Below are 15,157 nucleotides of genomic sequence, written 5' to 3' on the forward strand. Positions count from 1 at the left end.
AAGCTCCTTGCGAAACTGAAACGCTTTGTGATTCTAAACACCGACATCTGTTTAAAAGTTTCACAATTGCAAATAAATTCACTTTCACATTCACAATAATTCTGCAATATAAACATTTATTACTATTTGTACATCTGTACATACATTGAGATGTTCATAATGTACATATTACCATTATTATTTTTTACTACTGTATTTCTATTCCTATTGTATATATTTTTAGACATTTTTTTTTCAATTCTATTCCTATTTAATGCGTATTCTTTCCTATCTGTTGGTTTTTTCTTATTTTTCTTCTTTTTTTTCTTTTTTCCTTTTTTTTTCGTGTAATTGAGCTGCAGTAACGGGGGAATTCCCCCAGTGTGGGATCAATAAAGTTTTGTCTTATCGCATCTTATCTTATGTGTTGTGAGTTGTATTAACCTGTGTATTCATGATATTATAATATCTGATCTGATATGAACAGTACCATAATACTGTCACATTGGCATTTTCACTGCTAAAATATACACCAGGGGAAAAAAATACCCCCATATGTGCTTGTTGAACATGTGTTTCCGACTCTGTGGCAAAAGTTTGAGAAGGCTCACATATGGATGTGATGATCAGGTGTCCACAACATTTTGGCCTTATAGTATAGGTTGCTATCACAATGTTAGTTAGTTAAAGTTACATTTTTATAGCGCTTTTCCAGACACAGATTATTAGGGGGCCAGGATAGATAAGGGAGTCAACGGGAGAATTTTGTCATCATGGCCCACACAGCCCACAGGGTGAGCGCCCCCCTGCTGGCCTCCCTAATACCACTTCCAGCAGCAACCTTAGTTTCACCAGGAGGTCTCCCATCGAGGTACTGGCCAGGCTCACCGCTGCTTAGCTTCAGTGAGAAATCAGGTTAGAACCACAGGAGAGGGCTCTGGCGATGTAGAATCCTATTGTCTGATCATGGGCATGTATGAATAATTTCAATTGGATTGAACGGCAAAATATAAGGGTTGGTCTTTCATTTGTAATTTTGTGATAAAAGGCTCCGATTTAGTAGTGAAATAATGACTCTAACTGAGTTCATCATTCATCTCATTTAAGCTTTTTTTTTTTTTTTCCCCTGGTCAGGGTTACTGTGAATCTGGGGTCAATCCGGCTTTAAACCAAAAACAGCTTTAAACAAATCCTTTTAATTTGAGCTTTTCTCTAGTTTTAACGCTGTTATGTAATTTGGCATGGTTTGTAAAAATAAAATAATAAATTCACACCTGTAACTTTAGAGTAGTATAGCCAAAAAGCTTCAAATGAGGATTATAGACTTATTTGAAAGCAGATTTTTACCTGAGCTTTAAGAAGAAGAAGAAGAAGAACACTACTACTAATAATAATAATAATATAATAATAATAATAATAATAATAAAATATGATATAAAAATACATATAAATATAAACGTGTGTATTTTTTTATATGTTATACATTACCTGTATAACAATACTTATTTAAAGTCTGTTAAAATAAAAAGTAACAGTTCTATCGTCCACGTTAAAACCACTGCTTACTCTTTCGCGCCAAAAACCAATAAAAACGCTCCGTTTGAAATCGTCCCGCCTTTTATTTCACAAGCTCTCACCTGATTGGTTGGGTTGAGGCGTCACGGAACGTGGGAACAGCAGGAAAAAATTGAACAGACGGAAGAAATTCAGAATGGTACGCCGCGTCCATGCGGCTTATTGACTTTGATCTGTGTTTGGGATCTACAAAACTGCTTCATTTTCAGTTGTTTGAGAGACCCAGGGTACGTGTTTTGGGAGAAAATTCATTCTGGGATGCAGTGCATGGTTGTTAGCGTTTTGTAAATGCACGAACTGTGATTAGATCTCACTGGTTGGATTGGATTGTTCAGTTCAGAGTCCCGGAAATACATTTCAGCCTTCAGAGGCTGTGTCTAATACATAAAGGAGGATTGACCTAGTCAGTAACCCTGTTGAAGAGAGGAAGGGCGGTTGGAGAAAACTCCTCATCATGTCCATGGATTATGTAAATCCTTTAGTGCAGAATAAGAGACAGCGGGAGGAAGAGCACAGCCAGTGGGACTGCCAGCCGGTAAATATGTCCTGTTTATATATCCACTATAATTAAGTATCTCTACCTGACTCCAGTTAACTAAACGTTAAGACAAAACGATAAATGATAGTTAAAATCCAAGTCTGAAACCCCCTGCTGAAAAAAAAAAACACCAGAGAGATTCTAATGGTTTCCACTACAAATACCATTACAAACCGTCAACTATTAAATCCTTTACCATTATCGATCCTTAATGGTATCCACAAGACATAACATGCCACCAATTGAAGGCAGCAAATTACCAATAGAGACCCACATGGACCGTTAGTGTGTTCATTAAAACCAATACAATTCCCATTATACCCATTAAAACCATTACAAATTATGAGTTTTGTTTGTTTGTTGATGTTTTTTTCCACAGCAGGGCCAAATGGCTCCCTACTCCCTATTCAAGTGTATTACCTAGAGCAGGGGTTCTCAGACTGTTTTGTTGAACATCCGATTTCAGATTTGGTCCCTTTTTCTTTGCTGTTATAATAACCTCCACTCTTCCGGGAAGGCTTTCCTCTAGATTTTGTATTTTACACCCATAGCATGGTTGTGGGGATTTCCCATTCAGCCACAACAGCATTAGTGAGGTCAGGAGGAATGGGGCGCAGTCAGCTTTCCAGTTCAGCTCAAAGGGGTTCAGTGGGGTTGAGATCAGGGCTCTGTGCAGGCCACTAGTTCTTCCAGTCCAACCTTGGCAAACCATGTCTTCATGGAGCTTGCTATGTGCATAGCTTGAGCTAGACTCCCTATAATGGTATCCACAAGACATAACATGCCACCATTTGAAGGCAACAGATTACCACTAGAGACCCACAGGGACCATTATAGTTTCCATTAAAACCATTAAAACCTAAAACCATTAAAACCTAGAGCAGGGGTTCTCAAACTGTTTTCCAGCCAGGGACCCTTTGTCTTTTATCTGTTTCTATTTCTAAAATACTTCAACTACTACTTTGAGCTATAAAGGTTTTTTTGTTTGTTTGTTTTTTTTATCTCTGAACTTTGTTTGTTTATTGAAGTTTGAATTATGCTGATACAATTCAAGTGATCAGGTTAACAGGCTAATGTAAATGTAACTTTGATAATGGTAGGCTGTGAGTTTCACAACTGTAATAAATTTAGGGAAAACATGTATTACAGTGGTGCTTCACAGACCCCACTTTGAAAACCATGAAGTAATGGCATGTACGGTATATTCCATGTAGTGCACTATTTGTCTCTGTTCCTTCTAGCACCGTAAAAAGCTTGTGGTTTTTTCCCACTTCAGGTCCCTTTAACTCTTTTCATAAGATCCCAACAACAGAGGTTTTTCTTTTCATTAGATCCTCTTTACAAACATAGAACCCCCCACCCTCCCCTTGAACAACCCTTTTGTTTTTCTAGGGGTGTAGAGATTTGTATCTAAGCAGTCATTTATTTTTGACTGCCCTGTACTGCCCTTGGTGGAATGACTCTGAGTACTATTATTAGCTGATATAAATCATAACTGAGAGAGTGTTATGCTGCTGTAGGCCTACAGAATGCCTTTCACTTGTTGATATTGATTTGACGTTTATTACTGAACCCTTGCATTATGTGTGTGCGTTTCGTTGTCTCCCTAAAACTATTTAAACCATGTAAGAAAAGAGCATGCACTGGACTGGGAAGATGCATCGAGGTCAGATGTGATGTTGTGATGGACAGCCCAATGGACTCATGGGACACTCCACAAGTTGGCCATCAAAACAGCGCCAATGCAAATCACCACGTCACCACTATGGTAAGAATGTCGACCTTGACTTGTTGCTTTACCGTCTGTTTTACAATGTTCAGAATACACTTGGGAAACTCTGAGTCACTAGTACAAAGTACTGAGAGCACAGTCATAAAAGTGGCTTACAATAGAGATGTGCAATGTCTCAAGAGCTAAAGTAGTTCAATAAAACAAGTGGACTTTGTCAAAATATTGAATCTTACTGGCTTCATGTTTTTAATGATCATTAAGACAGCAAGGCCAGTATAAAACAATAATACCTCCAGGGCTCAACTGTAGTGTACAGGACTGCTTATTAGGGGTGGGCAATATGTCAAAATATCATATCACGTTATTTGAAGACATGTCTATGATACAAAACAGTATATAGGTTTGCAAACAAATACACCTTTAAGAAATTAGCTCAATACCTGTAGAGTATATACCTGCAAAAATAAATTAACATTGAAAAGCAGGAGGAAAAATTATCTTTTTTTTTTTTCAAACTTTTTTTTATTTGAAAGATCAAATACAGTGGTAGCTCAGTGGATAAGGCGTTGGGCTTTTGATCGGAAGGTTGTGAGTTGAAATCCCAGCGCCACCAAGCTGTCACTGCTGCCCTTAACCCTCAACTGCTCAGTTGTGTGTGTGTGTGTGTGTGTATATATATACACACACACACACACATATATATATATATAAGATAAATGTAAGTCACTCTATATAAGGGCATCTGCCAAATGCCATAAATGAAATGATAAATGAAGTGCTTCAAGAGTTTGGAATGTCTTTTTTTACATAAATAAATACATTTCAAAAAAGATTTATGACATCAGTTATCATGATATCAATATTATATCATCATATTGTCAATTCCTACTGCTTAACATAAATTTTGTTAGTGATTTTTGTAATATTGGCCTTAACAGTACTCACATTTTGACGCCTTTAGTATGAAAAGAAGCACCCACAATATATATAATATAAAAGAGACTAAAATTATATAAACTATAATAAAGAGGTGTAGGTGGATTGTCTATGCTAAATTGCCCCTAGGTGGGAATGAATGAATGTGCCCTCCCTGTAATACACCAGTATTCCATCCAGGATGTATTCCCCCCTCTTCTGTCTATAATGTGAATTGCAATTGCAGTGACAAGCCAGACCTTACCCTCCAACTGACCTGAAACTTGTATGCATCATGAGCCTTACCAATTCTGTTCCATGTGGGGGACGGAGCTCATTTCTGGCCCGGAAAAGATGAAATGGAAAAAAACTAGCTAGCCAGACCCTGTCATGGAAATATTGTGAATTGCAGATTTTTTTGAAGTATATTTAGAATGATATGTTTGGAATAGATCTGGTAACACTCTTAAACCTTACAAACGGTAAACTCCTCTGTTGCTGCTCCCAAGCCTGGACGAAAACGGAAGGAGTGAGGGGGGTTTGGTTTTCTGCCGAGGGGCTGCAAAACAAAACATTGGGAAACTACTCTGGAATGCCAAGAAGTGCCATGCTTGATTGCCAACCATGGAGAAGTATTGGAAAGCCAAGAATGCCTGGCAATGTACTGGCTCCAAGGTCACCCTCATTCAGATGCTAACTAGGGACCAAAACAAAGAAACAAACTGCCCCTTTAACCGATAAACAACACATAGAACAAAGTCTATGTTAGCATCAGTGTATTTACATGTATTGTAACATGGTGATTTGTGAAACTTTCAGTTGTTTATATGTGAACTTTTCTGCAGGTTCTTGGCACAGCTCAGCAATCCTGTCCGAGATGCATGGCAGGAGAACCGGTGAGCTTCAGCACTTTTGGTGTTGGTTTAGTTTGCTTTTCTTTTTTTATCCCTTTGACAAGAACATGGTGAGGCTGTAATGCTTGTGTAACACCAGGGTTATGGTGGTAGAGTCTGCTGGTAACTATCAAGTGTTATTACACACACACACGCACACACACGCACGCACACACACAATGGCTATGTTTATGTAAGATCTGTATGATCTTATTCTAATTAAACTGTTTATATGGATCCTAAACTGGACATCCTGTGGACAGTCTCTGTTTATATGTACATTACATTTAATTCATTCCGAAATGAAACAAATACAGAGAACAGGCTTTAATGTCAATTTTACCATAACAACAAGGAGTGTGTGGGTCCAGTCAGTTGGATCCAGTGTGTAAGTTTTTGATCGTGCTTGTGTTTTTAAGATGCTGTAAATGATTTCCATCACAGGAATAACCTCTTCCAGGTCTGATTATTGAACAGAAAGTGAGAAGTGAGAAAAGTTTGTGACTGTAGCAAATTGCTTAGTGTTTTATATTTGCACATTCAAGAGCAAGAAGGCTTTGGTTGTTGTATGAAAAAAAAAAACATTAAATGCACACATTAAAGGTGATATAACACTTGTACTTATCTTCGAATGTTACCAATATTAAAAGACATTGTATGGAAAAAACTGCACAAGAAATATATACACTGTATGGCCAAAAGTGTGTGGACACCTGACCACGACACCCATTTGTGGTTGTTCCTCAAACTCTTGTCACAAAGTAGGAAGCACACAATTGTATAGGATGTCTTTGTGTATGTTGTAGCATTGCAGTTTGCCTTCGACGGAACTAAGAGGCCCAAAGCTGTTTCAGAATGACAATGCTCATGTGCACAAAGTGAGCTCCATGAAGACATGAGATGCCAAAACTTTAGTGGAAGAACTTGAGTGTTCTACCCAGAGCCCTGACCTCAACCCCACTGAACACGTTCGGGATGAACTGGAACGTTGCCTGCACACCAGGCCTTCTCTCCCGAACATCAGTACATGACCTCACTAATGATCTTGTGGCTAAATGGACAAATCCCTACAGCCATGCTTCAAAAAAAATCTAGTGGAAAGCCTTCCCAGAAGAGTGGAGATTATTCTAACGGCAAAGGAGGCCTAAATCTGGAATGGTATGTTCAACAAGCACATATGAATGTGATGGTCACTCGTCCACAACCTTTCGGTCATATAGTGTAAACAAAACAAAAAAAAAAGTTGTCTGTGTGATTTTCTTACCATAATACCTCTCCAGCAGAGTTTTAAGACTGATGATATTCTTAGTCCGTGACCTAGTGAACCAGTATCAGGATGAATTTATTGATAGAGACTTCAAAGCACTTCTGTAAGTCACTCTGGATAAGGGCATCTTCTATAAATGTAAATGTATAAGTTATCAAATAAGATTTCCCCAGTTTTTTTAAAATCATATGCAAGTTCTGCATCCTTGCTGAATGTCGAATACCAAGCGAACTTAATTCAGGTCATTCGTGTCCTGCATCTGCGCTTTAAAGGAGCTCGTCTTTCCTGAAACCCACATGGACAGAACACGCACACAGATTCTCATATTAAAAGTCATCAGATGCAAAGATTTACATGAACATTTTTCTACTATTTTTAATGAATTACTAAAAGGATTATCCACCCCATTTGATCAGATTAATTTGACAAGATGTTTGCATGTTGGATTATTAGTGGATTATTAATCTGAACGTAAGTGGAGCTGTTTCAAATTTTATTTTGAAACCGCTTTATTTTCACATTATTTTGAATCCGCTCGTAGCATAAGTGTGTGGAATCTGATGACTTTGGGAATTTCTCACTTTTGGAAAATCAATGCAAGTTCATGACAATAAAGAAATGCACATTTGAAGCGCTGTACCTGCAGGCCGGGGCACCTAGCGTCTGATCTCGCTGCTGCGCTCTTTTGATCCGTCTTAGCCGAAGTCAGCATATATGAATATCAATCGCAAAGGGTTAATGAACATAACATGCGCAAAGGTGACCTGTGTCACATCAATGTTTGCTCTGTGTCTCTCTCTCAGGGCCATATAAATCATATCATGCAGAGGTATTGATCACAAGGTCAGACAGGTCCTGGAGAGGATGAATAAGGAAGCAGACTGCACGGATCGCTGGGAGTGGAGGAGCAGCCTGCACTTTGGCCAGTTCATATCACAGCACATCTTGTGCCTTATTTATAACCACAAGTACTTGACTTCTCAGTTCTAATGTAGCCTGTGTGTGTGTTTTTAAAATCAGCACTTAAATGACTGCTGATTTAATGTAAGGGCTGGCCACAGGTATTTACTAGTAATTTCAGGTTAACACATTCAATATGAGTGCTAATTTAAGTACTACTACAGTGTAGTTTGCAGGGCATTCAATGATTTTAAAGAAATCTGTATTTCATTGAATTCATTTGTGTATTTAGTATAGACCAAATGTGTTTCAAATTATTACTATATCTTGTTTTGTTTTGTTTTTCAAAAGTATTACACAATGCAATGATGCATTTTTAGGTGATTTTGTAGAAATATTTCAAAGGGAATGTTTTATTAAAAACAGGAATAGCCATTGAATTTTCTTGTTTTTAACCAATTCCATTAATTTAGTTATAAACTGTATAATATTGTACTGTGTGTATATACAGTAGAGATTGGTCCTTGTAAAATCTGGCAAGTGGTTAAATTTGCACTGAAAGCCATTGTTTGATTATAAAGGTTTTTTCCCCATTTCTTTCTTTTTTTGTTGTTGTTGCATTTTTAACATTTAAAAACAGTATTTATATACTGATGTTATTTTTCCCTGTTGCAAATGCTGTTATGTGAATAATTACTTGCGAACATGAGGGAAAGAAATCACAGATATATTTTTTTTTTGTAACAATTTATAACAATGTAATTATGTAACACTTGACATAAAGTCTAATTTGAGTAACATGTTGTTTGCTGTTTATACACGATATGTTGGTTTTGTTGTTAGAATTCCATGCAGAGCAATACTTCGAGTACACTCGAAAAGGTTCCTCAAGGGTAGTTAGAACTTATAAGGTTTTATATAGAACCAATAAGAGTTCCTTAAGAGGATAACTGAAGAACTTTTTTTTCCCCCCTAAACATGTGCTTTCCACAACGAACACCAGGTGGTGCCATGACCCTCAGAACATCCAACTACCTACACGGCACATTTAATTAATCGCCACATTGCTCAGACCTGAAATGCATAATCGCAAATTATTATAACAAAAGATTTCTGGCATGTTCAACTGAATTCATCACAAGGAAACCTGCCTAGAGTTTGGTTGTGCTATGATTTGTTCTGCTAAATTGAATCTACATCTCATAAACTATGATTTAGTTTTCAAACAGGAAACAGAAAATATACATTTGACTTTATTGTGGCACTGATGAAAGGCAAAGCTTTTTATCCATATTCTCGGAGGAGATGTGCTTCACAATTTGACATAAGCGTCTTTCATCCAATTTAGCCAGCTCGGTCTAGTGCTGGTCTACGTTTTATGACTCCCTCATAAAATAGCCCTCCCATTCCACAGACTTATAATGCTGCCTGTGTTGCAATGAATTCATAAGTCATAGTTTCTGCACTTGTAAGTTATAAAGGAATTATTTCGGCTCACGAGAAGCCGCGGGGATAGCTGGAAGTTTGTGGTAAGTCAACCAAGATGGATTTAAGTGTATTACCAGCTCAATCTTGTCCGTCCTCCTCCAGTGTTGCCTCTTGTTGCCTGAGAAATGAGAGAGCGAGCGCACTCAGACAAAGCTTGACCTCCAGGGGCCGGCTCTCACAGCCTAGATTTTCAATAATGTGGGACAATAAGGCTTAGGCCCCTAACCTGCTGCAATATGCTACAAGTGTAAAGAGCTTAGCTACTAATAAAGTAGCCGGCAAGTGTGAGGGTGGGAAAGGGGAGCTCATCTTTGGAAAACTCATATTTGGAGATCAAGTGTGATGAGATGTTGTGCAGGGGTTGGAGGCAGAGCTAGAGCTGGTCAAGCTCGGCAATTGCCATTTGACACGCTGGATATGAATGAGGGGCTCTATGTCAATCCCCTCCAAGGCTTTATGACAGGTGTACATCTGTTTACTTTGATGTCAGCTTTTTGGACTCATAAAGACATTTTTTCCCTCTGTTGCATGCTCACAGTGACCTGTTTCTGCAGCTTCCATAAGAGAGCCAGGTTGCTGGTGTGTTCCTCGGGGAGGTGCATGGCCATTATGGCTTTATTGTGGAGATCAGCAGGTCATGCAGCACGCTGTACACACACAAAAGGAACATTTCCGCTCTCATATTTTTCCAGTCATCAACACGGAGATGAAGACACAACCATAACGGGCATTGTCCTACAACATGCAGCCAGCCTACATATACATTACAGGACTACTTCTCAGTGTGGGTTTCAAAATTTACAGTGAGCAAACAACAAATGTGTAGCTCTCATAAAAGAGAGTGAAGGAAACACAACAGAAAAAAAATCAGTTTTGCTTAATGCTTTCGTCCTCCTAAAGTCAACCTGCTCTTTTCATGTCTGTATCCTTTGCCGGATCACATATACTCTTACAGCATTTCCACCCACTTTGTTTATTAGTCTTTGATCCACAATATTCCAGGCTGAGTTACACCCATGCACTGCAAGGTGAACCTATCACCATTGTTCCCTATAGGAACCCAATACTCGTGGAGCCTTCCCTCTCTGTGCACAAAAAAACTCACCTCTTTTAGTAACAGAATTCTCCAAAGATGCTGAACAAAAGGTCACGCACAAAGACACAATTTTATGCTCCTTTAATGAGTCAAATTTGCTCTGCCTTTCAGACACCGCCTCAGCGCTCACTTAAAGATACATAGCAGATAACTGATTGTGCCAGGAGCTTGTGTAATCCATAGAAAAGTGTGCAATCAGTGGATTTCAGATAAAGACATCGATTGTCATCTCTAACCCAGAGTGTAGCTGGAGTGATTGAAACCTTCACTCTTATTCTTTAATCCTTTTTTATAATAAAATGGATAGCTATTGTAAGAGACTAACGTCTTGCAGGATTAAGGATTACATATAGACATCTGCACATTATGTTGGCTGAACATCAGATATTGTGCACTTGAAGCTTCAAAAGCCTTTGACCTCATTGCAAAGATGCCATTGTTTAAAAAATGTCATTATTAAAACAAATTTCAATCAGAAATATTTAATATGTGGGTGTCTTCCTAACAAATAAATGCACCTCAATGTAAATGGATGATTAAAAGGATGGTCTAGAGATCATACTTTGCAGGGATCAATCGTTTATTTAGGAAGAAATAGATTGTTATGAGTTCCATGCATCACAAACTTTCTATGGGTTTTTTCTTTAAAAAAAAAAAAAAAAAAGAAAGAAAAACAAAAGCAGGAGCTACAGTATAAAGGTGTGAAATATGTGAAAAGCAAATTGCATGAACTGACTTATTAAAAAAACAAAAACCTTTCTCAAGCATGATGGAAGAAAAATCAAGACAATTTCTAAACCTTTCGAAAAGCAGTAAAAATTTTAAAGATGGACACGTTGTTAGTTTTATGCTGTTGATGTTTCATGACTTATAGTAAAGGAAATAACTGAAATGTATCTTTAGTGACTGGTATGATGGCTGTAAAATAATCAGTGTCTCCTTTGCAGGTCTAAAACAGGATTTCTGAAATCGGAAAAATGTCTCTTCAATTTGGCATCGGCATAATGGCTATTTTGATCCAATTATCCCTGCATACTAAAATCCTCAGTGTAGAATGAACTCTTCCTGTTTTTATTTATGCCAGATTTGACTTCTAGGTGTACAGTAGCCTATCTTCAGGACTTTGGATTTTACTCTTTACACTCTGTTTGCATTTCTTCTCTCTTTAGTGCAAACATGACATATCCTGCTGTAACGTTATACATCTATTTAGAACTTATTCATTTAAAATGAAACAGACATCAAATCATGTAAAAAGAAAAATGCTATTTATTTTCTTACAGCTCATTTCTCAGTACTACTGTTTCTCCTGGGTTTTTTTTTTCTTTGCTAGAAAACAATGACAGAACCGATGCTCGTGTGTTTTTTTAGGTTATTTACTTTGCTGGATCACCTCTGTGGCTCTCAGTGAGCCTTGACAGTGCTCAGAGCTCTCCCGGCACTCAAAGCAATTCCCCACAGACTTACGCAATGTACACGGAGCCATGAAAGGGTGCAGAACGCTGCTGTCAGTCAGCAGTGGGCCTGCTCTAATGGATGAGCTGTTGAAAGTGTTAAGGCACACACACACACACACACACACACACACACACACACACACATGCATACAGATACAAAGGCCCATCCTGAGCTGTCGAACACCAGGTTGTGTGTCAGAAGGTTTGAGAAAAGCCAATGCAGGAGGACGGCCGTCACCGAACGAGGTCTTTCATCTTCTTTCCCACTCCTGATAAAGAGTTGTAAGCATATTATGAATTAATAATGCCGGTGGCATTCTCAAAGCCGCACGTCATGTTTGTATCTGAGAATCATTCCAGTGCAAATGTGTTTGGAGGTGTTTACCGAGGAGGAGGCATGCACCTTTGCTTTAAAGGTTATATCAAATCCGAGTTAACAGAGGTGAAGCCACAGTGACTCCACTGGGAGAAAGAAAGAGCAAAGAGAATAAACACGAGCTCTTCTGATGCACAGAAAACTTCACAGCTCAGACCTGCCGATCCATTTTCCCACATTATCATATTCATTCAGCTCAGAATTGAATAGGAACTTACCAGTTGCATCTACAGGTCATGAGCATCACTGTGGAGCTTTTTTCAACTGTTTAAATACATTTATATGTGTATATACAATATGTGTGTGTGTGTGTGTGTGTGTGTGTATAATATATATATAATAATAAATCACTGAGTCATTATTTGAGTTTAAAAAATAATAATAATAATTTACAATTTTTTTGTGGATAGTTTGTTGTCATTCCCAGCACCAGTTTAACAAACATGTGACTTAAGTAAGTCAGTAAATCACTGAGTCCTGAACTGAGGTTTTATGGCACTCTGACATGATGAAACACAGTAAAGCTGCAATCATATATGACTGAATTGTTCAGAGCACTAATTAGCCTTCTTGTGTTTCTTTTTCTTTTACATGTGTACCCACGCACACATTCATTAGATTTCCTTGCTGTTCTGTTGTTTACATGTTTGCGGTCTCCTCTTAACACTAACTGGAAAATAAATCCCATAAACGCCCGTGCAGTAAGGTTTTCAGCACCGCATTCCCTCTCAATGAACAAAATTACACTAAACAACAAACACACTCTTGGCTCGGTCCCTGTGATCAAAGCGTTGGCTGCCTAATCTAGCCAATTAATCTATTTATCAGCAGTGCACTAATGAATATGCAGTCCATATGTTTTTTTTTTTTTTTTTCCAACACACTGCCTCCCTCCAAGTCTGAAAGTGGGACAACACTCCATGCGGGTGATGTGTTCGGCAGCACAGTCATGCCATAGTTCATCACTGAGCTGGTGGAATCAGAGTAAATGGAGATTAGTGCGAATGAGTGCCTAAAATCTCTCAATCACATGCACTCACAAGCCGGCGTGCACTCACACAAACATGCGAACGCACACATTCACACACGCCTGAGATGCAAAATTGAGGGTAAAGGCTTTGGAACACAGATGTTGAATTTCACTGTTTAATTTAAACATTCTGCCAGGTTTTTTATGCTCCTTCTTCACTGCTTTGCCACCTTGGAGGTCCCTAGCCACTCGCTGCACCGCTGTGCAAAGCTGCCAGTGATTATTTTTAGATTTTGCTTGGGTTTTTTTTTTCTTTTTTTCACAGCAAACGCTCATCCTCTTTCTCTGTGTTAATAATGTAGGATTCACACATCAGAATTAGTTTTGTATTGTTCAAATACTCTAGTGGAGGTTGAGCCACCTCAGACTGCTAGTTTCATAGCGAGATGAACACTGCTCATGGAGTCTTCCAGGAATGAATCACACACTCATATCGGAATATCACGTTCTGTAAGATAAATATCACACAATGCTTTTGGATACACGGTGTGAGTGTAAAATAAAATTCACGACAATATAAAAGTCAGGTTTCTAATGCACAGAATCACTGTGGATTGTAGAGAATTCATGGCTCATATTGCATGATAAGGTCAATACAAATGTACAATAGATGAATTTGTAGATTGATCATTAAAATAAATAAATAACTGGCTCAAGTGGTTTGACCATGCACGTTGCACATTATTGAATGTAGCATTGTGTCTTTGCTGTTGTCCTGCTGAAGTCTTTATTGGGGAGACGGCAGCTCTTTCGTCTTCTAAGAGCACATGTATGGCGTAAGAGGAACTCTCACCTTTATGAGACTACCTCCACTTTACTACCGCTAAGGGACTTGCCAAGCGAGCAGGCACTTTCCAGCCTGCTTCCACACATAACCAGCCATTTCAGCTTCCAATACACTTCTGTAAACCTTGCTGTAATTCATTTGTGGAATTGAGAAAAAAAAAAAAAAAAAAAAAAAACGAAACAAAATTACCCTTTCAGGTGGGGAATGATGTAAATTAGAGCAATGGTGCACAAGCAAATGAGGCATGATATGCAATTAATGTGTTAAATAATATCCATAAATAATTGCTGTGCATTGTAATTACCAAAAGGTTGCATATATATTGAGGGTTTTTTTTTTAAATTATTATTTAAAATAATTATGCATTGACCAACAGTACACATACAAGCTGACCTGATAGAATGGTCATGTAATAACACAGGTCTCTAAGTGATTTCGCCAGCTCGCCCTCGTGTCAGAACCAGTGGGATATGAACTAGAATGTGATATTGCAATAGGGGAATGGGTGAACCTTCACCCCTACACACACACACACACACACACACACACACACACACACACAGGCCACTAGAGCAGATGGACAATTACATTTAAATGCAGCAGAACAGTCACTATTAATCCTGCTACTCACATTTACAATTCCTCTCTCTATAGTTTTCATTTCTGACCTTTTCAGCATCAGTCTGGAGTGTTTTCTGAAGAGGAAAATCTCATGGTGAGCTTATATAACACATTTGCCACACTAAAACTTATTTAAAAAAAAATAAAAAAAATAAATAAATTATAATAACCCAGTTTTTCAAATTCACTTCTCAAAATGAGAATAAGAATAATAATCAAATCAGACTGTGTGTCAAATATAATAAAAGCAAATAACAATAATATTAACCGTTAAAAAAAGAAAGAAAGAAAAAAAACAAACAAACCAATAAAGGTGTACATATAAATCAGTACTATGCGCATAACTATGAAAACAAAATAAAATGTTCCAAATATTATTATCATCTGCAAAATGTCTGCGTGCTCACAAACCATATTAATGTCGTACTGCATATTAAAGTGAAACTGCTATTCTGAGTATAGAATAATGAATATTGATTTTTTTCATGAGGTCATTTAATTAA

General features: G+C 37.9%; 1 protein-coding gene across 1 annotated transcript; it reads left to right on the plus strand.

Annotated features, from left to right (window-relative positions):
* Positions 1 to 1,656: 1,656 nt before the first annotated feature.
* si:ch211-221j21.3 (uncharacterized) lies at positions 1,657 to 9,287 on the plus strand. Its single transcript, XM_053640420.1, has 4 exons — positions 1,657 to 2,089; positions 3,723 to 3,860; positions 5,585 to 5,635; positions 7,703 to 9,287. The coding sequence occupies exons 1-4, from the start codon at positions 2,009 to 2,011 to the stop codon at positions 7,733 to 7,735; spliced, it is 303 nt and encodes a 100-aa protein (XP_053496395.1). The 5' UTR covers positions 1,657 to 2,008; the 3' UTR covers positions 7,736 to 9,287.
* Positions 9,288 to 15,157: the final 5,870 nt, after the last annotated feature.

The sequence above is a fragment of the Ictalurus furcatus genome, chromosome 13 (genome assembly GCF_023375685.1).
Source record: "Ictalurus furcatus strain D&B chromosome 13, Billie_1.0, whole genome shotgun sequence".
In the NCBI taxonomy this organism is placed as follows: domain Eukaryota; kingdom Metazoa; phylum Chordata; class Actinopteri; order Siluriformes; family Ictaluridae; genus Ictalurus; species Ictalurus furcatus.

What these genes read in the sequence shown, in the direction of transcription:
- si:ch211-221j21.3 (XM_053640420.1), top strand. Translation starts at nt 2,009, where the DNA reads ATGTCCATGGATTATGTAAATCCTTTAGTGCAGAATAAGAGACAGCGG. An exon ending in GCCAGTGGGACTGCCAGCCG is followed by an intron (nt 2,090 to 3,722) that starts GTAAATATGTCC and finishes AAACCATGTAAG; the next exon opens with AAAAGAGCATGCACTGGACT. An exon ending in ATCACCACGTCACCACTATG is followed by an intron (nt 3,861 to 5,584) that starts GTAAGAATGTCG and finishes ACTTTTCTGCAG; the next exon opens with GTTCTTGGCACAGCTCAGCA.